Here is a 26,412-nt window from a genome sequence, read left to right as displayed (position 1 = left end):
TGGAGTTCTTACACAGATCTCGTGTAACACGTGATGCGGAGAAAGAACAAGGCACAGAGCAATTTTCATTAACAGCGCTGTGATGGACGGGGTGGCAAAATGCTGTCAATTTTCATAAATCTCAATCACATCAAAGGTGCGAAAAACATGGTGATATACACGTTTTGTTGGACTTCAAAAAGATTCCTTCCACTCTGATCACTATGCAATTTAAGCAAATATTTTGTCTTGAAAAGAAACAATGAAAATAGAAAGAGATTGAGAATAGAAAGCATGGGTCTTCAAAAATTTTCAGGCCAAGGACCCCATTGGTGAAGAGAGATGGAACAGTTTGTTACAGTGTGCATAAAATGTTTTGCATTTTACACCTAGCCTTTATAACATTAGGTATGCACCTATATGAACATTTTGGCCGATACAAAAAATTCTTTATATTTGAAAGCCGATATCCGATATATTGGCTGATAAGTCTAAATTTTTATATAATTTTTTGAGAGCCTGATAACAAAAACAAAAAGGTTTACCATTAAAAGCCATGTCCCAAGCACTTCAACTTAAATCAAACATACACAATACAGTTGCCTAGTTTGAACCCGTGTAAGATATCTTAACTTAAAAAACATTTTACACTGCGTTTGGACACATTTTTTTAAATAAATTTTTTGTTGCCTTTTAAAAAATTAATAATGCCTAAATAATGCAAACACGTGATTGGAAAACACATATAAAGAATAAAAATGCATTTGCCATGGATATATAAAAAGGAATAGCCTACGCACGGACATTAATGACATTATTTTAATTAAACCATATTGTTGATGAAAATAATAATATGAGAAAAGTGTTAGTCAATAATGCATCAATATTTGTTGAAGAAGCATCATCTAAAATGAATATTACCATTTTAAATAACAGCATTGCTGTTTGAGCTGCGCTGAGGTACTGAAGTGCTGTTAGCGGGTTAATTAACTCAAAACGCATCAGATATTTATAAAACAAACATAAAATCTTAAGTTACATGCTAGTCAGAATGTGTAATTCTTGATGTGGATGTGCACTTCCCGTAACAACCCACTGTATGCAAACTAAACCCAAATAATTTACGTTATGGGGGGACCGCACTGTGGTTGCAGCCGTTGTGTGTGCTGACGCGCAAATACACTGCAGATATTAACACCAGACAGAAGGAGATTCACGTCACCAGATGGAAAGAAGCGTAAATGGATGGAGAAGCATAGGTTACTGTAAAGCTACGTCTTAGTAGGTGCTTATCTTGGCGAAAGCCAAGTACAAATCAGCATGACGTTTCAGCATCTACTCTCGTGTAATGGAAATCGTTGTGATGTTTAAGGTGCATTCGCTGAAGCTAAAGATGGTCACCACCGCATGAATTAACCTTACCAAACGCATCCTATATGAGATCAGAGATATAATTTATGTAACTTATATGGCAGACTTGTGCTGCAGATGTTGCACTTAACTGTATTATCCTTTTCTGAGTCATTCCAATAATATTTTAAGCAATTCAAATCCAGAACAGTGCGTATCTGAAGTGAATCAGCTTAAGAAAATAATCCATTATTTATCGGGTTTAATATATAGTCCTAATTTTCTTATAGGGTTGTTAACATTGAAAATGAACATGTATTGGCCAATACTCTTATGGTGGCTGAAATATCGTGCATTCCTAAATAACATACATATATTTACGTGCATTACTTTTCGAAAGTTTTAAAAGAAGTCTCTTATACTCACCAAGGTATTCATTTGATTAGAAATATATTAGTATTTTTTCAAATATTACAATTTAAAAAAAATATATTTTTATCTTTTAATGTAAGTCCTTCACAAAACATTTTAATATGCAGATTTGGTGTAATAGAAACAATTCTTATAATCAATGTTTTTGCAGGATTCTCTGAATAGAGAGTTTTTCTATAAAAAAAGCAGGCTAATAAATAGAATTCCTTTCTAAAACATTGTGGAAGTACGGTACTACTGTCACTAAAGGCATCTTTTCTATTTACAATGATGACTTTATATTGAAATAGTTATATTTATTTTTACTTAATATATTTTAAAGTTGGAGTGACAATGAAACAAGAACTTTTTGGGTTATTTTTTTCATTAAAATATTAGTATAAGGTCAAACTTTAATTGGCCAACACCTAGCTGTACCTACATAGAGCACATGCTGAATGCCCCTGAGATGTTCTTATCAGCTAAACTTACATTGTAGGTCTCCAGCTTCACTCGGTTCCGGAAGACAAAAGTATTGAAGTTTGCATGCTGAAAGACCTCGTCAAATGCAGCTTCGTTCTGTAAAAGCAAGGCAAGACAATATTACAAGAGGCTTATAAACAAAACATTTTAAAATAACAATTTTTGTCTCTTAATATAGAGCACTCCAAGAGGTTGATTCAGATCTCGTTAAAAATCTTTGGGCTTGAATGCCTATATCCTAAACACACCACAAAAAGAACTCCAAATTGATACACAATGTGCTGCTCTTCAGAGTGTCTCGAGGCCAATCCTCAAGGCCACACTTTCATGTACCACACAGATGGAAAACATGGGAAGGAAAAAAAAATTAGAGTGAGAAGCAGGCAGGAAGAAGAAACTCACAGAGTCCTTGAGTTGGCCGAGATAACTTGAGTTTTGGCCCAGAAGGGTCTCAGCACTTTCCTGAAAGCAAGTCACCCATTGGTTGTCTCCAAAATCAGCGACATTGACCTGACAGAGAATGAGACGATAATTAATAAAAAGCACAAAAGAATGAATTCACGCCTAATTCATTAGAGGTCACATCCAACACAAATCAGTAGATTTGGCAGTGAGATTCAGAAAAGTGGGACAGGCCCTTAACATCAGAGCCTCTAGTGTTAAAGACAGTGATGTGCCTTGTAGATGTGACAAAAAAAAACAATAAAAAAATGACTTTTCAACATGTCAGGATGCTGGAACCAAATACAGCCTAAATAGAGTGATAATATTAAACTTCTATTTTTAAAATGTTTGGCTGCAGACCAGCAGTAAGTATTTATTTATTGGCCCATTCCTGCCCTGTCCCAGAATTCAAGAGGCAGCTTTAAATACAAAAAGGAGCAGTTAACAAAACACTCTGAGCTGATTAACAGCAAAACAGAAATAAAGTGGGCTCAAATGAGCGATGCGTTTAGAGCTGTAAAACAGCAACAAACTCTGCTACCATTCATTTCAGAAATGACTATTTTCAGAGAGCATAAAGAGGATGGCAGAGATATTTATTTTATAAGACAACTAGAGAATACTGACTGGAGGAGCTCCATGTATTATTTCAGAAAGGGCAAAAGAGCCAAGTGCAAGTCCCTTACCGAGAGCATGAGGCGATATTTGAAGTCTGGAAACTCTTTGTCGCATTTCTCACAGCGGTACATGCCATTCTGCTGGTCCACCACCTTCTTGTTGCAGTCTTTACTGGGACAGGCCTGATACAAGCAGTTCTCTTTTCGGATGTAGACTATGGTGGCGATGCAAGAGAAATAATCAGCCTGGGAAAGACAGTAGACATCACAATTTAAGTTTATAGGATTTTTTTTAATAGAAGCGTAAAAGGAGACATTAGTACTGGTTGTGTAACAAAGCTGATTCTATTAAACAGTAGCAATTTATTATTATTTTGCACATAACGAATAGTAAAGACAGAGAAGGTGTGTACGTTTGGATGGTAATGTATCAAATCTTTAAAGTTTTAGTTATATATGCAGGACTTGCATAACATGATATATAGTGTTTAAAAAAAAGAAAAACAAAATGCAACCTAGTTGCAAAATGGGCCAAGTAGAAAGGCATATAAAATCCCTATAGTTACATTAATATATAGACTTTTAAAAGTGGGATATGCAAAGCAGAGCATAATGCATAAACATAAAAAGGGCTTCTGAACAGGACTGGAGGCAGAAAGAAAAGAGCAGCCGTAGAGCACCTGGAGGGGAGGTCAAAGGCTCTGCGCTAAATGTATGCCGAAGAGACAATAGGAGGACAGGAAGTTCAGAGCCATTGGGGCTGGAGATGAAATTGGAGACAGCAATACTAGGAATTATTTTGTGCTGTTGGCACTTTCACTGAATACAGTACACTTTGGTGTCCCAATTACTTTTCTGAAAGCCTTAGAGGCAAAAAACACCATGTTTTTGTTGTGACAGCTATAAGATGAGGCAAATAAACTATTATCTAACAAAAATAACAGCATAAGAGTTTTGCATGAGACGATTTTTAATATTAAAAACACTTGCTCTCTTTAATATTTGGGAAATATGTTTATCAACAACTACAAACCAACATTTAGTCCTAAACATGATAACCTCCTACTGATAGCTTAACGGGTAAAAAGGTTAGAAAATTTGTACACCGAAAATAAAATCACCATTGTTGTAAAATCACCAATCCCCCTATTCTGTAGACTTTTCATGTTAAGTACCTCTTCTAGCACAGTAGATGAAGGGTGAGAAGAGAAAGGAGGTGAAACTAAAAGTCTTAAAGAATTATCTAAGGGCACCTTACTATTTTATACACATCGCACATTAAGAAAAAAAAAAAAGAAAGACAGGCACAGGAGACTGCGGATTACAATGTGAAAAAGGGGTCAGCGGCTGGACCTGACCATGACTCTGCTCGTCACAAGGCTCTGGAGAAACACATTAAATCAATTTTCCAACACACACAGCACCCATGTTTACCCTGGTGACAACGGTGCTGATGAGAGCATTAAGATAAAATCCCCCTGCAATGACCTACAATGAGCTTAAGAAACATTGCACAGAAACTCAGGTCTTGATTCATATTTCTGCAGTAAGACTTTAATGAAACGCAAAAAAAGGGCACTTTGCCGTTCCGCGGACTGAGAATTCAGCTCGCAGTGGATTTATCATCTCTCTTTAGACCATTATCTATACAGAGCCTCTGGCAAAGTCTTAACCCCATATTTTCTAAGGAAATGGGATACAAAAGCAACAACAAATGGCAAAAACGTGTTACAACTGTAATTGATTTCTCTTCTAACAGGTTTAAAGCTGACCACCCAGTTGTTTCGCTTTGAGAATTCAACCCCAATTAACTTCTCGAAGGGCTAGAATTGATATTCCATGTCACTTCAAATAAATAAAAAGCCTCTCTGGAAATGTGAACGACAAAGGCAGAAAGCATAGAGAGAAAAAAAGGCTTGAAATTCAATAAGTGAAATAACCATCGTAAATTACTGTCATGTCACTTAGTGACAAAAAAATACCTCTAAACATTTCTGCCTCGCTGAAATATAATAATTAATCCAGTAAATTCCAATGTAATTATTGTCACATTTGTAGATGAATGGGTCCTCACAGAGGGTGCAGAGGAGAACATTATTTCTAGTTTGTCAGAGCAAAGTTATATAAGCATAGAAGCAAAAATGCATATGTACCATTAACTGAATCAAACACCATGAAAACCTATCGTTTTCTATATATTTTTTAAAAAATGCAAACTTTTATGATGTTAACGCATGGGCCGGTGGTCCATCACAGCCAGGTATTTAAGCAAGTGTAAACTTTAAAAAAAACCATCCAGTGTCTGTGTGCTAAATCAAATACTTTTTCACAGTACAGAAAGCATGCATCAGGGATTTACAATGATGAGAGCACAGTACTCCCATTTTTCACCCTCTCATCTGATTGAGACTTCTGACACACCCCTCCCCTTTTTATTGATGTGCTCTCTCTCTATAAGATAGTAATTTCTCCCTCTTTTTTGGACATCCCCTCTTTAATATTGCCACTCAAACACAGATTATAATATCCAATCATTCATGACTAAATAAAAACAACCTGTTATGTTTACCTCTTGTTCTCAGGTATAAAAGAAAGGTATTTGGCATTTACAATTGTGAAATTTCTCTGGTACTGGTCTCATCCAAAACATTGGTATCGTGATTACCGTACTCCCACACATATGCCAGAATTTTTTTTAAATAGGCAGCAGACAAGGTCAGACTTATTATGCAGCTTATCTAGTATAATCTCTTAATTATTAGGCTCAGTAAATGGAGTCCCGCTAATCTCCATCCTCAATCTCCAGCGCTGAATGTGAGTAATGCTTAAGCACACACCTTGGGAAGATGGGAAGGGCATTACAATGTGTGATTAATGAGCAAAGAAAAAAGTAACAGTGTAACTAAATGACTGCATCCCCGTGTCTTCTGTTTCAGAACATGCACCACGCAGGACAGACTGATTACTAACTGATCAGATGAACAGACAATTAAGGTGTTGCTCTACAAAACACTTTAGAGGAATTCCTAAATAGGGTCATATTTATGTCTCAACTCTTTCAATTTCTGTTTTTTCCACCAAAAAGGGGGGGGGGGGGGGGGGTTGTGGGCATCCGTTGCAACGGCGTTCAAGTGCGTGAATAGCGCTTAGCGCTCTGTCTTAAAGCAGCACTGAATGGAAATTACACTGAATCGTTCTACTTCAGACCATTGACTTGTCACCGTTGGAACAAGCCCAACATAGAACTTGCTCGCTATAGAAAAGCACCTCTTCAGCGGACCGAATCACAAGCTGCGATTGTGAACGCGCAAGCAACTCCGCTGCTTTGCATGTTCCGGTGAGAAGACTAACAAGAAGCTGAGCTCGTGACGTGAGGCACTGTCAAAAGCAGTTCGTTTTTGTTCATTTAAATTAAAAGTTAAGTTCTGTATTATTACTCTCTATTACTGTTACTAGAAATAATGACATTACAAAGCGAAACTATTGCAGGTGTTTTTCCTTGGAAAGATTTTTTAAATAATAAAAAAATGTCCGTTTTTATTTATTAATTTATTTTATTAATTTTTTTTTGGGGGGGGGGCATTTCTTTTAAAGGTTTAAAGGGGGGCGCGACGAAAAAAGTTTGAGAACCACTGGTTTAAATGTAGTATTTTGCATATACTACGTCGTTAAAAAGTTAGTAACGTTATTATTATATATACACTTCCTTGTGTCATTTAAATGTATGTAGCCTATACAAATCAGTTAATTTGAACCTTTAATATTATAGTAATGTGCCAGTATAGTTTACAGCATTAGTTAGAAAATTTGTCACGTACTGTAACTGATATATACTCATCGAATCGAAATCAGAATTTAATTAAATCACAAGCTTGTGAATCGAAATCGAACCGTAAAATGTGTATACCCAGGCACCCAACCCATACATTAAGGCTTTGTCTAGCTCAGCACTGTTTTGAATATTGTGACAAAATAAAGGTATTATAACAGAGAAAATGTTGTGAATTAAAAAATGTATAGTTAATCCAAAAACAAAATGTCATAACTTCCCATTATTTTGTTCCATATTCATGACTTACAATAACTGCTTGAATGATGCATTATTCTTACATCATCTTACCGATACAGTTACATAAATGGTGAATGTCTCTCTGCCTGTTGTCTCATTTTGTGTGCAAAAAAAATTATTTGTATGGTTAAAAATAATTGTATAATAAAATGTAATTGCATACTAATAATAATTATTTGTAGATAAATATTTTAGCCTTCTATGTATCCTGAAGTAAATGCCCCTTTCTTTCTTTCTGTTTCAGTTCTAAGCAAAGCAGTTGGCATTTTGATGACCTGAAGGAGATGGGTCTGTTCAGCTGCCTCGAAGTTCATTAAAAAGACATTTTCAAAAGCTAAAATTACTGCTTTGTGTTATTTATTAATTAGAATGGGTATACTCAATATTTTAACTAACTGCAAAAGCTGAATAATCGATCAAAGCGTACTGCTTAATCTGTGAAATAATCAATTCAACCTTTGTGGGAGTTTGATTGACAGGTGATCTGACCAATTATAACCAGACAGGAGAGTTAGTAGATTAACGTTGGTGAACTTGAACTTGAAAAATAGTGTGCATTGACGTCTCTGCAGTTGAAACAACATACGTGTACCTTCTGATGTTCATTTAGGTTTATTTCGTGTTATAGCAAATAGGATGAGATGATTGTTCAAGTGCCGCTTGAACTGAGGCGCTACAGTGATCTGTCACGACACATTTTAGAGCCATTAATTGGCATTTATTGTCTGAATTTCTTAGGAAATTAGAGGAAAATTTAAAAGCAGAGACTGTTTCATACCAAAAGTAACCTGCTCTGTCTTGTCTGTCGACGCGTTGTCAGTGTCCTCTTTGCTCTGCAATGTATTTTTCACGGCATGAGAACATGTGGCCATGTGGCGCCATGGCTAGTAGGACGTAGCAACAGTAACTAAGGAAGGGCGGATCTTTGCAAAGGGTCGATAAATCATTCTAATCATTGTTAGATTAATCGATTATCAAAATAAGATGTTGCAGCACCTAATTTATTTGACTAAAAAAAAGAACAAAAAAAGGAATACTGGGAAATTACTACAATTTAAAATTCCACAAAAATATTAAGCAATAAATTTGCTTTCAATATTAATAAGAAGAAATGTTTTTTGAGCACCAAATCAGCATATTAGAATGAATTCTGAAGGTTCGTGTGACACTGAAGACTAAAGTAATGACTGCTGGAAATTTTGCTTTGCCATCACAGGAATAAATTACATTTTAAAATAGAAAACAGTTTTTTATTATTGTGATAAAATTTCACATCATTACTGTTTTTCTGTATTTATCAAATCAAATGCAGCCTTGGTGAGCATTAAAAACTTCTCAAAATTTAACATAAAAAAAAAAATCTTAATTATTTCAAACTTCTGACCAGTAGTGCATGTATACATGTTTGTTGTGTGCTACATAATGACCTTTAATACATTTTATAGTAAGCTTTGGTTAAGTATAAATGTGTGCAACCTAGTGTTTGGGGTTTCTGATTATAGAAATCTGATGATTTCAGAATGAGCCGCTTTAAAATTCTAAAAAAAAATATTAAATATAATTAAATATACATTTTAAATAAATAAAATATATAATCATAAAGTTATGTAGATAAATAAATAAATAAATAAATAGAATAAAGATTTTTTTTGTAAATGTATTCTAATGTATTCTCTACACAGACGACAAAATAAATCCCTTTGAGAGTCAACTAAATGTTTGGGCAACATACTTTGTCTCCATGGCCTAAGTGCTCATTCTTGACTTCCGCCAGGGTCTTCCAGTTTGTGTTTCCACCACCACCAGGTCCTCTCAATTCAGTCATCGACTGTCCATCCAAAGCATGTCCTTCCTTATCATACCTGTTTAAAAATAAAAAAAGCTTTTAATGCGGTCAATCATCAAAAAAATAAATCAGTCAGACATCTGTTAGTCTCTACATACAAGGCACTACCTCATCTGTTCAGGCAGATAAGTAGCTGATATCTTAACTAGATCTACAGAGACTGAAAGAAGCATTGACTAGCTAGGGCGATACAAGCAAAAAACAGCAGCGGTGGATGCAGAGGTGCTGGGCTACTGAGCTACTTGTGAAACGAATCAAGTGTAGGAATGGTTCAGGGAGATGGGGTCAGGATGGAATGGTGAAATCAGAAACCCATTTTCACTGATGCTCCAGAGTGGCTGGAAAGGAAGAGAGAGAATAAAAAAAAACAAAGCTCTCTTAGGATGAAGCCCTGTGTCTAAGGAATCGATATAGCATAATCTAGAGACCGTAGGACAGGGTACCAGAGGGGTAGGACGGGGTGGATCGGTAAATACAAGGGTTCAGGGCTTGTTCTGGGATCCACGACTAATTGAAAATATCCACATTAAAAGACAAGCGTGTGGCCCTGGATGAATGGGCTGTGTATTTTCTCCAACTGAAAAATGGGCTTAATTCTAAAGTGCAGTCTCTCACATATGCTTTCAGCTTCTTTGTTATATCGCCACACTTGGAAATTCCCAAAATAATTCCCTTAAATATAGCACTAGTCATGCGTTGCAAAAAGGATCAACCTACTTCTGATTAAAAATATTTTTTTTGTTGTCCCCACCATTTCCAGCACGATTCAAGGAATAGCAGATATTCAGTAAAGTCAGGCCTGTTGTCAAGTGTATTCATACAGTGTGAAAAGTGATACTATGCTGGAATAAAGAAATACTAATTGTGAGTCATAAAAATAAACAATACAGCAAAATAAAACAAACCCTTCACATAGACAAGACCTAATGGTGTGTGGTAATTGGCTGACTGAGTTCAAATGTATGGATGACGGCCAGTGCCATAGAGGAAGGCAGAATGAACACCAGAGGAGCAAATTGGAAATAGCATGTGCTTTAGAGCAGTGGAGTGACAGGCTTGCGCTCAGTGCAGCGTGTCTGAACTGAGCAGAGCAGACAACAAGAGGAAAGCAGCGAGATTGAGCACTGAACGGAGTGTCACATGTCAGAGGACATGAAATACTTGTGACTGGAATAGTAAGAGAAAAAAAATTAATAATGCGCATGCATCTATCAGGGTCTGCCATTTATAAAGTCTTGGCTGAGCGCTCTTTCAACAATATTTTAAAAACATTTTTTGCTGCTTTCAAAAAAATGAAGTGTAAATAAACATTTATTTCAATATGGCATAACTAGGTCCTTCACCTAAAAGTAGTAGATAATTAACATACTGATTAAAACCAAGTATCCAATGCATGTTATAAAAGGTTTCATCAGCAAGACAATGAAAGGAATAACAGAAATTCACAGAATAATGGTTCATGTGGCTACACCTTTACCAAAAATGTATGGCTGTATGGGGGGGGGGGGGGACTATTATGTAGTCATAATGTAATGACTACATTAGGCCTATTAGAACATACATTAGGCCTATTGATGCATTAACTGTCGCTATTCCAGAATATTAACAATATTAGGACTATAAATCCTGCATCGATTTCAGTCTTTTGTAGATTATAGAAACAAACAAATTTAAAGTATAAGCATGGACACTGCAAGGCAAATTATGGTTTTGCATGAATTATTTAGGCTATGTGACATACAGCCTCCAAAATATGACATTCGTACTCTTTGAGGTACTATTGATTTTGTACTGCCTACAATATTAAGTTTAAAGTAAAGTTTCCAATGTGTATATTGGATGTCAGTGTATATTTTACAAACTATACATGCTTTTTGCTAGTTACTTATCTGTATGTAATGGTTGAAAACACTAAACAGTTGTGATATATAACGAGACTTGAGCGTGTCAGTCTCTGGCTCAGCCAAAGCGTGAATGCAGATTTGAACTTAGCAATTGATAATGTGAAGCACAGTGGTGTGATTGTATGCTTCAAAGGGTTAATTATCAAATGTAAAAATATTATTACTTGTCTTTTGGAAGCAGCATTCAAATCCATTTGGCTTAAAAATCTGAAAATCTGATGTTTCAATTGAACATTAGTGACGTTTTAGATATTTAAATAAGATACCAGTAAAAAAAAAACTACTTGCGTTTCAGTTTGATTCTCACACAAAGGCTTCAGAAGAAAATATAAACACACCAGACATATGGACTGCTTTCATGGAGCTTGGCAGTATAAATCCTCTTCTGCTGTATGGAAAAGCATAAATATTCTGCCTAAAATCTCCTTTTGTGTTTCACTGAAAAAACAACACTGGGTTTGAACAACATGGGGGTGAGTAAACGATAACGTTTTATGGAAACAGCACGGCAGCAAACGTTCTCTTAAAGCTTATTGTACAGTACAATAGCGTTCCCCAGGGAGAAATTTTGGTCATGACAAGTGAGCCAAGCAGCCACCACCTAAAATTCCTTTAAACAAAACGGACTCACAGAGACTCATGACCCTCGCTTAATATCTCACATTGAGTTTGATGAAGATATTTAGTGTAGGTACGGAAGGTGCAAGCACAGACAGACTCCTGGGTGTGCGTTGCTTTATTCCGCATGCTGGTTTGAAGGCTCTGACAGGTGGGGTGGAGGCAGGAGAGGTCTCACTGCCTCTGAGCAGACTGTCGAAAATGAGCCAGTCAGAGTAATTGGCAACCTATGAGTAAGAGTGGATCAGTGAACGAGAAAGAATGATAATGAACAGGGCGAGAGTGACAGGGTGAGGAACGACGGGAGGCATGACCGATGGTGGAGTGTGAAGTCCACTCTGCAGGAGGAGCAGATTGAGAGTGTTTCTAATCTCTGACGCCATCTATCGGACAAAAGAATGCTTGCATCATAATGCTGAGATATCCATTACCTAGCAGCATTAAGGGTTAGTTTATATGCTTATGGAAGCTTTGACCAAATGTGTAAACTGACTGCTAGACTAAAACCAACCGAGGCAAGCAGTAGTGACCAACATGGGTTTTTCCCAATTACCGATCTCTAAAGAACTGGGTCCAGCTGCAATGTGCATATTAAGACAGAGACCATTAGACACCTATGGAGTCCCATGCATTTTTCTGTCATTACCGATGACAGAGCAACTGTTTGCCAATGAAATATTTTAGTGCTGAGCATAAAAAGAAAAATATATATTTACTATAGAAATGAATATGACTTTCCCAGGTTCGGAAACCGCAAATTTAAAATTTCTTGATATATTTGGGGGAGTCCAAAAGAGAATTACACAAAACTGACATTTACTTACTCAAAACCATATTTACACAAGTGTGTAAACAAAACCATGTGACACATTTTTAACATTAAATAAAAATCACAGAAATAGGCAGGAACATGCATTAAACTACATATTCCTTCAATTCCTGCACTATAACTTTTGAAGAAATGAAACATTGTCTAGAGTGTCAAACTACACAATGGCAGAAATTCTGACAGTAAGGCAGCACTGCGATGACAACTCCCCCTACACTGAGCTCCGGAGCGTGAGAACGAAGGATCCTCGATCAATGTGATTAATTGGATTGACTTTAAATGGCAGGCAACATCTGACTGCCCCAACATGTTCAACTCCACGAGGACCAGACTTCAAGGGTAAATCCCACTGGGCCTACAGCTTAACAGATCAAAGGTGGACACGTCATTTAGAGTCAAAATGAAAGTGTTAGCAACACATTTCACTTACATGATGTAATGCATTTCCAAGTAAAACAGGAGACGCAACTGAATAAAATTCAAGAGGAAAAAAAAAAACAGGATATGTGACAGATGGTTGGGGGGGAGGGGTTAAAAAACAAAAGTACTTGGTGATGCTCAGTCACAGGAAATAAAAATTCAAATCGAAGTATTAGACAAACTTTCCTTTGGACTACCGTGCACAATAAGACTGGGAATGTGAATAAAGAAAACATAATTTGGACCATATAAGCTGAACAATTACAGAAGCATTAACAGTAAATACTGTAAAAGACATATTTAGGCATAGAAATAGTTTGGTTATCCAGCAAGTGACCTTAACAGATGAATATTATTTATGGACTTAAAAACAACAACAGTATTTATCTTCTTTGCGCATTATTTTAACCACTGGTAGCAGTAAAATGGACCGCTACAACAGCTGCAAATTAAAGTTACAACTTAGAGAGGTCTCAGAAGTAGAGAACTGGCACAGTGTGTCAAGTGTCTGAATGAGTCCTTGTACTGCAGACCTCAACACCTCCAGGTTCAAAACACCACTTACTGCAGCTCTGCTAATTAAAGGACATCTATTGATTCCACGGTGGCTCGCTGGACCTTCAGAAATATGGCCAAGAGGTTGTGCACTGTGCATTGGCCCATGATTTGAAAGCTCCTTATCACTGGCTTTCCAAGTGAGAAGAGGACAGACGTGAGCCTACAGACTAAGCGCTTGAACTTACCTACGACTGGATCAGCAAAATTTTAGTTCTGAAACGTCGCTGACAAAGAGCATTTTTAGTCCTACAAACAATGCAAGGATATACGCTGTCCAAATCCTATGCACTGCCATGCAGAGGAACCAGACACTTTGAGCTGACACTGCAAAACTGTAAGGAAAGCTGCTCTACCTCACCCTGAGTTCAGTCACATTCCACTACACTCATTATGTAAATGAAGCCTTTAGATCCCCCAAAATAATTACCCTCTCAAAATGGTAGACTAGAGGCTGGCGAAACAGGTTTTAATCACTTGTCAAAATGTCCAAAAAAGTGGTAGAAAATAAAGTGGATTTCAATTCTTATGCACCACTTTCATCTTATTTCCCTTCAAGGCTGGAGGTCTGTTACTGGTAGCTAAATAAATGGAGCACACGGAGAGAAATTGATTGAAACCTGCAGGGAGAATGAAGAGAGACAACCGTGGACCGCTTCGGCCAGGTGGGCTGTTAGATGACGAGTATGGATTGTAAACACAGGTGGGAAGTAATTAGTCAGTGTGGCCCTATAAAAAAAACAGGGTTAAGTGAGGTAAGAGTCCGAGTAATACTTCATGGGTAGCATACCAGGGCTCCAGACTGCAACCTTTTCTCCTGCCGGTGGGACAACATTTCGTTAGAGGTTGCACTGGTGCCACCACTACGCTGCCCAACTGATAAGAGCTGTCTTTTCTGTTGCATATGAGAAACACGAAACAGCAAAAGAAATGAAAGCAGAACGAAACCGTGCTACTCCTTTGAGCTGTGCAGACCGTTTATCAGCTTGGACCAATAATAGTTACCAATAATTGACCATTGTCTCTCTCACTGTCAACAGAAAGGTCAATAGCGGTCCTGAGTGTTTGCATATATGCTAACTTATACAAACAAAAAGTATATTAGATTAAAATCACTGCAGCAGACAACAAAGCGGAGGCAGTGCCAGGTTCGGAGAAGCTGCAGTCAAAACAAAACCCACAACACCTGCTGCAAGAGGAGAAGAGAGGTCACTTGCCTTGACTGTGAAGCTTAAATAGCCAAGCACTATATTGATGTAAATAATTAACATACAATTTGTAATATAGGCTAGTGTTTTTACGTTTCTGATTTATGTTTATGTTTCTATTTTTTTATTACTTGGCCCACCTGACCCACGGATATAACCACAATCAGCGCATCACTATTGGCAAATTATACGGGTTGATAGTGGACACGGTGGGTATCTGAGCATATGACAGTGACTGTTGCCTAACTTTCTAAGTTTTGTTGAGAGCCGGAGGCGGCACTAAATTTGACAGTGGCGGCCGCCTCGTAATTCTCTATGCAGGAATAATCCTGAGATATGATACAATAAGAACAAGAACAAAGATACAAAGTACAAACAAATGGTCAAATAAAGACAATAAAACAAAGATACAAATGAACTGCAGTGCTTTAATTTCAGAAAAGGTCTACTAACATTACTGTCCATCTAAGTAATATGGCCTACAAAAGAAATCTAATAAAGTAATCAAATGTTAAATAACACTGCATAATTTTCACTGTATAAATGAATATATTAATGCTTATTAAATGTTAAGTTATTCATTCAAGAACTGAGTAATTTTCTCTTTCTTTGATTCACAATCACACTAATGGCGCAATCGGTAGTAGGTTTATTATGGCGCTTTTCCACTGCACGGTACGGTACGACTCGGCTCACTTTGTGGCGCTTTTCCACTGTACCGCCTCTGTTGAGGTTCCAAGCGTACCATACAGATACTAAAATGTGACGTAAAAACACTACAGATCACTGATTGGTCAGAGAGAATTGTCACTACCAGTGTCATTGGCAACATGAGACACCAAACCCGCTAGATTTAAACTGTCTGCAACAGCCACCGCAGTATTATTTGTTAGCACAATTTTTTTTAAACGACTTGTTTGAAAAAATAACCTGTAAAAAAAGAAATGGCTGAATCATGGTGACTGGTCAGTAGATGAGGTGCAGACATTCCTCTCGTTGGTAGCAGAGGAGCAGATCCAGCGAGAGCTGGATATTAAGACCAGGAATGAAAAAGTTTTTCAGCAACTTCAATGTGCATTCTACAATCCCACCCACTTTGAAGAGGTACTAAACTGCAGTGGAGAAACAAACCGAGCCAAAGCGAGGTGAGCTGAGTCGTGCCGAGCCGAATCGTACCACGCAGTGGAAAAGCAAAGCGTAAAGTAAGGCAAAAGTATAATGTGCTTGTCTATATTGCGGTCCATTTTGGAGAGCACACACACAAAGGCTTGAAGTTGGAAACAGCATCTCTTCCGCAGTTGTGCTTTTATTAGCTCTTTTTATTGTCAAACACGTCCCTCTATTTAGCAACCACAGAGACTGCATTTTACAGGAATCACCGATTGTGCGGATTCTGACGTAAAAGTTTTTTTTTTGTTTAAATCATTGGAACCCAAAATCAAAAGTAAAATTAGATTAATATCTCGGTCATCGCCCCTGTTGTTGCGCATGCCGTAGCTCTGTGAGAGAGATCTCTCTTCTGGATTGCAAATGGCAAAAATGCATCACATACAAGCAGGCCATACCGATCCTGTCTTTCAATTTAGCAGCAGGGCTCATTTAATACTGGGTTTCAGCACCCATCCCTAAAAATCAACATTCACTATGGATTTAATGTAGTAATGCTAACTGTAACCATGGAGAAATGGACAAATGTTTTTACAATATTAATTTCAGGGTTCATGCAAACTTTTAAGAGTGAAATTAAAGCACTTTAAGGACTTTTTGAAGAGCATTACACTTTTTCCAGCACTTCAAGGCTCTAAATATCATTATATTTTAATGTTGTTTTTATTGTGATGATTTGTAAAACTATAAGTTTAAAGATGTAGGAAAACTAACACTGTGTCAAACAAACACTTAAAAAAAAGACATGAAATTACCACTATCAGTAGATGGCGGCAGAGGAGCACTTATTGACTTTTCCATATATTATGGAGTGGAATTGGCTAAGTAGGAAATGTCACAGTCTCATGAAAACCAAAAACTTTTTCAAATTGCGACTGAATTAGATAGAAAGCAAGAGCGCAAGATTATTACATGGAATTCAATATTTAGATGACAATTTAGGTTTGTCACTGAAAGTGCACAATGAATGTGGTTTACTCAAATCATCACAATCTGGTGATATTTTAAGACGCATAATTATAAATTTGGCAGCCCCAACACAAACCTAAATTAGCATGAGTAAGCAGAAGAAAACAAGAGTTATTGAGTAATAACAGTTTTTAATTCCTTCAATAACCAATAAGAATCTATGAGGATTAGGACAGCCCGTGCTCCATAAACACAGGAAGCCATCATATACTCATTGCTGCTTCCTTGTATGCACTTATTTATAACATCATCTCTCAACAAGGCGTTCGTGCTGTCGTTTCCCCATCTTCCTTGTTTCACATCCCCAGGGCAGAAATAAACATTCCTGTTCTCAATGGACCCGAGTCACATGAGTTCACCAAGGAAATTGAACATCTTGGCAGGGGATTAGCCATAATTTGCATTCCTATGTCAGCCTGAATGCAAAGCCCACCAGAGTGCCGCTGATAGAGCTAATCTTGATATCAAAGGCATGAGCATGCTCACCCTCTCTGAGTTCTGGAGTGTGCATTTTAGTTTTTGCTCTATACTCGTCCTAATTCTCACAAGTGGAGAAATAAAAACAGGGGAGCATCAGAACACATCTGTTTCATCTAGGACAAACACTTAACAACAGATGCCGCGTATATTCTGTATTGTACGATTTGAGAGGAACGGGGGGGGGTAGGGGATCACTCACCAGCCCCGCAGTTTGTATGCCTCAGGAATATCGGGGTTGATCATGACTGTGCTGCTGTAGAGAGTCGAAAGAGAACGCCCACCAAAGTCAGATAATCTTGCCCCCTTAATGGCCAAGATTGGCTGCCCACTGCCATCAAATGTCTCTGCCTGCAGAGTGAGGAATGAAAAGGCGAATAGTTAAGCACTGAAAAAGTTCATATATTCCTTCTACGGTGTAAACACGTTTTACTTGCTAGCAGCAGTGCATCAAAAGATCCATAAGGATTTGCCATCTAATTGTGGTTTTATGCATTTGGTCTTTCATGGCACATCCTGATGAGATGAGAATAGCTGAAATGCGAAATAGAAGCTGAAATCTGGCCACTGTAATGGAGGAGGAAGTTTTTCTCCTCAATGCTCAAGGGCCTGATCTAGTACAAGATCACAGTGTTTAAGGCTGGATATCACTGTTTGCATGAGGATTCCAGTCAGCTACCGTTACATTACCGTTCAAATGTCTGTGGTCAATACTTTTTTTTTTAAAGATAATAATAATTTTAGTCAGTAAGATGAATTGATCAATAGTTTCAGTAAAGACATTTATAATGTTACAAAATATTTTTTACTTGAAATAAATGCTGATGTTTTGAACTTGCTACTCAAAGAATCAAGAAAATATATCACAGTTTCCAAAAAGAAATAATTAAGCAGCACAACCATTTTCAGCATTGATAAAAAAAAATGTTTTTAAAAATTGGGCACCAAATAGCATATTATAATGATTTCTGAAGGATCATGTTACACTGAAAACTACTGAAAATTTAGCTTTGCAATCACAGGAATAAATAACATTTAAATAGAAAACCGTTACACTGTGCTCACATTTCACAGCATTACTTTTTTTTTTCTTTACTGTTTTTGATCAAATGCAGCTTTGGTGAACTAGAGATTTCTTTCAAAAACGACCACAAACTTTTGTGCAGTGTACATCATTCAGGCAATGCAATCTGTCAACCTTATACATACAAATGTTAGAGCTTGGCAATTAATCTAGCTTTTAAAAATGAAACATTAAAAATCTATTGTAAAATATGGTTTTACACTTTTACACAAGTATTCCGACAGAGTTTTATGAAACTTTATGGTCCAAAAAACAAAATATAAAAGGTAATGAAAAAAAAAGATCACATTATTGATTATTTACACATTATTTCTGTACTATAAGGCACTGAATAATAATGTAAAATTATTAAAGATTAATTACATACATCATTGCCCCACATGGTGAGCTGGATGACTCTGCCGGACATGTCCATCAATTGGATGTTTCTCTTGGAAACCTCACGACTGTTCTTGGTTGTGATGCGCATCACATCTTCTGTGTTTTTACATACTCCGATCACATCTGTAAACACATGCGCCACACGGGTTTTACAACACTGCTACTCCCACAAATGTACCAACAGCAAATAGGTATGGGATGACTTTAACACTCATCCAGAATGTAATTTCACAACAGCCGTCAACGCTTCATTGCAGCACGCCATCTTAATCCTCTCATATCAGACGCCGTTATGAATCATTTAGCTGCCATTAGGAGCGTTTCACAAATCACTGCCAGCACCTGACTCAAATCTCGGATAAGAAATATGCCTGCCGCACCTTGACATGCTCCAACTGCTATTACCATAATTAGAGGCATGCTTATTGACTCTTCAGTCTACCAGTGACAGCATCTTTCTCCTCCGGTTCTGCTAGAACCCGACAGGGACACAAAGTCAATCTGCGCCACAGGCCATTACTGTCATAAGCATTATTAATATTGCGTTCATCATCAACGTTATAATTACCACAACCTCCTGGGCCTCAACACATTTGTTACGCAGAAGCCATACTACTGTCTCCACAGCGGTTACTTATTAAAATGCTGGTTATTGATGATGCCAATGGCACAGGCCAGGGGGAGATGCTCACCTATGATGGTGTCTTTCTCCCGGGACTCCAGGTCAGCAATGGAAACAAACTCGCACTGCACCATGGGGACATCTTGGCTGTCCTCACAAGGGATGATGCTCGTCTCTCCGTTGAGAGTCATCTCATAGTCATTCTTAAGTGAAGAGAACTGTTTGTTAGCGATCTTCAGGGTGCCTTTGGAGATGTAATAGACCTCAGGAGAACAAGAGAGAGAAAAAATCAGGTCACGTGATCAACAGCTGTTGCTACCTTACATTGCCTTAGCCCTATATTATTTGTTAACAGCTAACAATTTAGAAGGAAGTAGGGCTTACTTTTCCCTGCTCGATGAGTGAGTAGAATTTATCCACCTCGTTATTAAACCCAGTTGCTCTGATCTCCCCCTATAATAAACAAAGCGAGATGTCATTGCAAATTAATACTCTTACAAGTTTCTGATCTGCTGATAAATGCTTACGCTTTCATCCACTAGCTCCATGGAGAAAAGCTTCCCGTCTCCCCTGGAGTTACTCCATGTGCGGATGGCATTCTTGTTGGTGACTCGAGCTCTAACAGTCCACCTAAAGAAAACGCACTCTTATGATCTATGCACAACACAATGTGATATGCAAAGGTCAATTGGACTGGAAAAAGGGAAGTTCAGGAGTGTGGATGTGAAATTTAGACTGACTTTGACTGGTATGGATTGAGGCTGGCAATAGGCACAACTTTAGAGCTGCCTCCAGGAGTGTTAGGGGCAGCCATGGGTTTTTTACCGAAGCTCTGAGTGGGAGGTCTGTTCATTGAACCTAATGAGAGTAGAAGAGAAAACAACAGATCACCACAAAGAACTAAAACAGAGTCACAATATAATCAAGATAAAATAGACACCAAATTTGCATTTATGACATGTTGTCTTGAAAAACACCTCTAAAACAATCTTCGGTGACAATCTTTTAAGTGTGAGTTAAAACGATACTCGGTTACTAACGTAACCTCGGTTCTCTCTAGAGAGGGAACGAGTATTGCGTAAGTTTAGCTTACGCTACGGGAAAGATTCATCTTCTCGAGATACTGAAGCCAAAAAATTATCCTTAATTTTGTATACCTTGTCAACGCAGTGCAGCAGCTAGCAGACCTAGAGCAGGCCATCTCGCGTGCTCATTGGCTGCCCTGCGGGCAACTGCTGCAGCCTACCAGTGAGCCCGGCGTGACGTCACGCCCAATGAAGGGCGCCCGCGCCTTTATAGCGTCACAGCCCGCCAGATAGGCGTGGCTTAGTGTATAAAATAGGGGCTGTAGGCTGAATTCTCTGGTTTTTCGACGACTGAAGCGAAGTCGCTCGTGGCGCGAGCACGGCCGGTTACGCAATACTCGTTCCCTCTCTAGAGAGAACCGAGGTTACGTTAGTAACCGAGTATCGTTCTCTTACGAGAGGTTCTCTCGTATTGCGTAAGTTTAGCTTACGCTACGGGAACACTTTGTCAACGCCGTGCGCGCCAAGCATCCACATGAGACCCCGAGCTTGAGGGGAACCCCATAAGTGGAAAAAATAAGGTGGCCAGCCACGCGGGCCATCACTTGTACATAAGCACACATAGGGAATACAGAGCAGCGCACCGGTCTGTATAGTCATATGGCACATAACCTACTTAGTGCAGCTCAACCAGGAGAACAGAGTCATGAAAGTGATCTGAGCAGGAGATCTGGGCAGAATACACCTCTTTTTCAGACTGACAACAGTTTAGCCTGCAAGGCAGGAACTTCTAGGTTATAAAACCTGGCAAAGGTAGACGGGGAGCTCCAGCCCGCCGCTACACATATGTCATGGATAGAAATTCCACTGGACCATGCCCACGACGAGGCCACGCCTCTCGTGGAATGAGCCCTGATGCCCAGAGGGCATTGCAGACCTTTTGACGCGTAAGCTGCCGCTATAGCGTCCACTATCCATCTGGACAGGCTCTGTTTCGAGGAGGCGAGCCCCTTGGCGCGCCCACCAAACGAAAAGAAAAGCTGTCCCGAACGCCTGAAGGAGGCGGAGCGCGTAATGTAAAATCTCAGTGCTCTGACAGGGCGGAGGAGATTCACATCACTTTCGCTGTCAGATGCTGGGAGAGCTGACAGCGAAATAACTTGCGCTCTGAATGGAGTGCCCATCACTTTAGGGACATAACCATGTCTAGGTCTGAGGATGACTTTAGAGTCATTTGGTCCGAACTCAAGACACGACGCGCTGACAGACAGCGCGTGCAGATACCCTACACGTTTTACTGACGACAGTGCAGTCAGAAAAACGGTTTTTAGTGATAGATATTTCAACCCCACGGAGTCTAGTGGTTCAAATGGAAAAGCTTTCAGGGCCTCGAGGACCAATGAAAGATTCCACATGGGAACCGACGGCGGGCGCGGCGGATTCATCCTTCTAGCTCCTCTAAGGAAGCGGATGACCAACTCATGTCTTCCCAGTGACTGGCCGTGCGTCGATTCCGCGAACGCTGCCACGGCCGCCACGTATACTTTGAGCGTGGATGGGGACCTTCCCTTATCCAACAGCTCTTGTAGGAAGGTGAGCAGCTGCGCCACCCCGCATGCCCGCGGGTCCAGACCTCTGTCGGTGCACCATCTAGAGAACACCGACCATTTAGACGCGTAGAGGCTTCTCGTGGAAGGGGCTCTAGACTGCGTGATCGTGTTCATCACTCCTTCTGGCAGGGCAACGAGTACCCGTTGATCAACCATGCATGCAGAGACCAGCGCTCTGGATGGGGATGCCAGATCGTGCCGCGAGCCTGAGAGAGGAGATCTGCCCTCACCGGAATCGGCCACGGAGCTGTATGTGACAGCCGTGCCAGTTCCGGGAACCAAGTCTGATTCTCCCAACGCGGGGCTATGAGGAGCACAGAGTGGCGCGTTTCCCTGATCCTCTTGATCACCTGTGGCAACAGAGAGACCGGAGGGAAAGCATATAGCGGGAGGCTGGGCCAAACCTGGGCCAGCGCGCCCTCGTCCTTCGAGAAGAACGTCGGGCATTGAGCGTTGTCTTTTGACACAAACAGGTCGACTTCCGCTCTGCCGAATAGGCGCCACAGTTTCTGGACCGTTTCGGGGTGCAGGGACCATTCCCCTGGGGGAACATTGTTTGTCTGGACAGTTTGTCTGGGCCGTCGTTCAAATGGCCAGGCACATGCGCCGCCCTCAGCGAGCGCAGGTTCATCTGTGACCAAATAAGGAGGCGTTCCGTTAGATTGCAGAGATTTCTGGATCTGACCCCGCCCTGACGGTTTACATAGGATACCACAGATGTGTTGTCCGAGCGGACAAGAACATGCTGGTCCTGTATGAACGGGAGGGAGCACTTCAGCGCGTTCTCGACCGCTATAATTTCCAGACAGTTTATGTGAAAACCCTTCTCCTGGTCTGACCACTGGCCAAAGGCTGGTCGAGATGACCTTCCGATAAGAGATGGTTCCCATCATTACTCCCTGCTGGTACCAGTCGGCCACTAACCAGGGCTGCAGAGCTGTTATGCAGGTCTGAGTCACTCTGATTTTCTGGCCGCCAGACACCCAGGCTCGGCGAGGCGCGCGAGCGTTCAACCAGCGTTGGAGCGGGCGCATGCGCAGTAGGCCCAGCTGGAGCACCGCTGCAGCTGATGCCATACAGCCCAACTTCCTTTGAAATGTTTTCAAAGGGAGAAAGCTGCCCTTCTGGAAATATGCGGCTAGGTGGCGAACATGGCGCGCGCGCTGTGTCGATAAACGAGCCGTCATGGTCACCGAGTCCAGTTCTATTCCTAAAAAGGAAATTGACTGGCTGGGCAGTAATGAGCTCTTGGTCCAGTTGACCGTGAGACCCAAGCTTTCCAGATGACTGAGAAGCACTGTTCTGTGAGATAGTAGTTCTGTCTCTGACTGTGCCAATATCAGCCAATCGTCCAGATAGTTCATTATGCGCAGCCCCTGACTTCTCAGGGGGGCGAGCGCCGCGTCCATGCACTTTGTAAATGTACGGGGTGCCAGGGACAGACCGAACGGCAGGACGGTGTATTGATATGCCTGACCGTCGAAGGCGAATCTCAAAAATTGCCTGTGACTGGGTACTATCTGAATCTGAAAATAGGCATCCTTCAGATCTAGAGAAATAAACCAGTCCCTCGGGCGAACGTGCGCGAGGATTTTCCTGGTCGTAAGCATTTTGAACGGTCTTTTTGCAAGCACTTTGTTCAAATATCTCAGATCTAGGATAGGTCTGAAGGCTCCGTCCTTCTTGGGTACGAGAAAATATCGGCTGTAAAAGCCTGACTCGCTCAGAGAAGGCGGTACCTTTTCTATAGCCCCTTTGCACAGCAGCTTTGCTATTTCTGCGTGAAGTAGGTGTGCTACTTCCGCATTCACTATCGTCGCGGTCCGGGCTTGAAAGTGCGGGGGACGGCGAATGAATTGAAGTGTATAGCCCTGCTTTATTGTGCTCAACACCCATTCTGAAATCCCTGGGATAGTTTCCCACGCAGCTATGTGAGCCGCTAGGGGGCGAATGGCCTCCGGGTTCAGACCGCCGCCATTTGCGGGCTTGTGAAACTGAACCGGAGACGAGAGCGTGGCGTGCGCGCTCTCGGTTCTGGGCAATGGCCGCTCGCTGACAGCCGAAACCGGCTGACTTATGTGAGATGTCCCGATCATAAGGGATGGGGAACATACTTTTACCACACTTTGACGCGCGAGCAGCGCTCTGGGCGGAAGAGCTCTCTGTAAGCGTGAGCGCGCGCACGCGGGCACGAGACTTACAACTGTATCTGACGCCTCGATCATAATAGATGGGGAGCGCTTTATTAACGCCCTGTGTTTTGTGATAACACTTAAACGCGCAGGCGGGGCCCGGGGGGAGGTTTGTGTTAGCAAGCGTGAGCACTCTCTGGCGGGCACGAGACTTACGTTCATAACCTGCTTCTTTGATCGTGTAACAGAGTGGGCAGATAGTGGGCACAGACCTGTGGACACATTTCTTACATTCAACACTCGAGCGGCTTTTCTGCGCTTTATGAGAGTGTGCTCTGTGAGTGACACGGGATTTGGGGTGCTTATGTGTAGGGGTGAACACTGGGGCGTGGGCACATTCACTACACTTAAAACGCTGACGGCGTGAGCCGGACCAGACATTATACTCTTTTTGAGATTTCTCTGGGTCTCCGTGAAAACGGCGTTTGTGTGCAGGCGAGAGGGTGAATAAACCGGCTCGTTGGCTGCTAGTTGAACCACTGCAGTAGCCTGTTCGAAGGGGACTGACAGGGAAATGAACTTTGACGGCGGTCCGGCCGCAGCGGGACACACGCGTCTTTTCTCTCTCGCTGTTAGGAGGGCTTCGCGTGCTCGGACTTCAGCGTGATTCTTTGCCGAGGCCCTCTGGGGGGCGGCGGTCTGTGACGGCTGTCTGAGCGCGATCTAGGGCGGCCGCCCTGATCTGCTGCGAAGGCTGAGGCTGAGGCTGTGCTGGACGCTGGGTAGTGGTTCGCACAGGAGGCTGGCTTCGTCTCTCGCGAGAGCGGCCTGTGGCAGAACTCGAGCGTCGCGGCAGGAAGAGGTTCATGGCCTGCGTGGTCTTTTGTACCACAGAGAAGCGGTCAACAATCCCGTTCACCGCTGGGCCGAAAAGACCAGTGGGGGAAAGCGGCGCGTTCAGAAAGGTGGCTCGCTCAGTTTCCCTCATATCCGCAAGCGTTAACCAGAGGTGCCTCTCCGTTACGGTCAACGCGGCCATGGCTCGTCCGATGGCTTGGGCTGCGGCTTTGGTGGCGCGGAGAGAGATATCCGTCGCGCTTCTCAAATCCGTAACCGCAGCTGGGTCCCGGCCCTTCTCATCCCATTCACGGAGGAGGTCGGCTTGCAGGATCTGAAGCACAGCCATCGGGTGTAGAGCAGACGCGGCCTGGCCGGAGGCGGCATAAGCGCGGCCGACCAAGGCGGAAGTGGCTCTGCAGGCTTTAGACGGGAGGGCTGACCGTGACCGCCATCTCGCGGAGGGCGGGCAAAGGTGCGCTGCGACCGCCTCTTCCACAGGGGGAATCGCTGTGTACCCTTTCTCGGCGGCGCCGTCCACTCGGGAGAGCGACGCGGAGGCCTGTGACTGAAGTCTAGCAGAAAACGGTGTATTCCATGACTTCGTCAGCTCCGCATGAAGTTCCGGCAGGAATGGAGCGGGCCTAGTTTCTGAAACTGCGCGGCGGCGACTTTGAAGGAAGCAGCCGTCGAGCCTGTTCGGCGCGGGTTCCTTCGGCAGCGACCACTCGAGCCCGAGACGGTCAACAGCTTGCGTCAGCAGGCGCATAAGTTCCGCGTCAGCTCCAGCGCTGGTACGGGTGGATTCCTGGATTGACGAGGAGGCGGAGTGAAGCGACCATTCCTCGCTGTCTGATGCCAGGATAGAGCAGCAGTCTCTTGTGACGTGTCCCTCGGACTCATCCTCCGAAGCGACGGCAGTGAGGCTCGCAAGCGGCAGCTGCGCGTCGGTGAGGAGAGGTGGGGAAAGCGAGAGCGAGGCTCGAGGGAGGTTCTCCGGCGAGCGCGTCGCTGTGGCCACCGGTTCCGGCTGTCTCAGGGAACGGCGCTTCTTTCTGCGCGGTCCCACAGGGGGCGGAGTGACTGCTGTGGTGTTGAAAGCTTCGAGTCGAGCCCGCAGGGTCGACAGCGGAAGCTCCTCACAGAGCTCGCAGCCCCCGGACGCGAGGGCGAGCTCTGCGTGTTCCAGGCCCAGGCAGAGAGCGCAGATCAGATGGCGGTCTCCGGCGCTGAGCGGGGCTTTACACGAGCCACAGGAAGTGCGAGGCATCTTTAAAAAGACGCTCGCTGCTCTTTTAGAATAATAAGCAAAAAAGGATACGTCGCCGGATAGCGTAGCTCGCACGGATGGCTGAAGGTGGCGAAGACGGCCGGC

At 41.8% G+C, this 26,412-nt stretch overlaps 1 protein-coding gene across 1 annotated transcript in view; it reads right to left on the bottom strand.

The window, feature by feature from the left end:
- Nucleotides 1-26,412, bottom strand: part of rpa1 (replication protein A1) — a 48,901-nt gene that overhangs the window by 7,896 nt on the left and 14,593 nt on the right. The window contains exons 7-16 of the mRNA XM_077208307.1: nt 20,174-20,291; nt 19,961-20,063; nt 19,818-19,886; nt 19,504-19,696; nt 18,798-18,934; nt 17,549-17,697; nt 9,086-9,215; nt 3,354-3,530; nt 2,626-2,733; nt 2,233-2,319 (exon numbers count right to left, since the gene is read on the bottom strand). Of these exons, the coding sequence (XP_077064422.1) occupies nt 2,233-2,319; nt 2,626-2,733; nt 3,354-3,530; nt 9,086-9,215; nt 17,549-17,697; nt 18,798-18,934; nt 19,504-19,696; nt 19,818-19,886; nt 19,961-20,063; nt 20,174-20,291 (1,271 nt within the window). The remainder of the gene's footprint in view (nt 1-2,232; nt 2,320-2,625; nt 2,734-3,353; nt 3,531-9,085; nt 9,216-17,548; nt 17,698-18,797; nt 18,935-19,503; nt 19,697-19,817; nt 19,887-19,960; nt 20,064-20,173; nt 20,292-26,412) is intronic.

Source organism: Siphateles boraxobius, unplaced genomic scaffold, assembly GCF_051911475.1.
Source record: "Siphateles boraxobius isolate OS27281-9 unplaced genomic scaffold, OSU_SipBor_1 6, whole genome shotgun sequence".
Taxonomy (NCBI): Eukaryota; Metazoa; Chordata; class Actinopteri; order Cypriniformes; family Leuciscidae; genus Siphateles; species Siphateles boraxobius.
The sequence above is the reverse complement of the archived record's forward strand: the minus strand, read 5'-3'. Positions and strand labels throughout refer to the sequence as shown.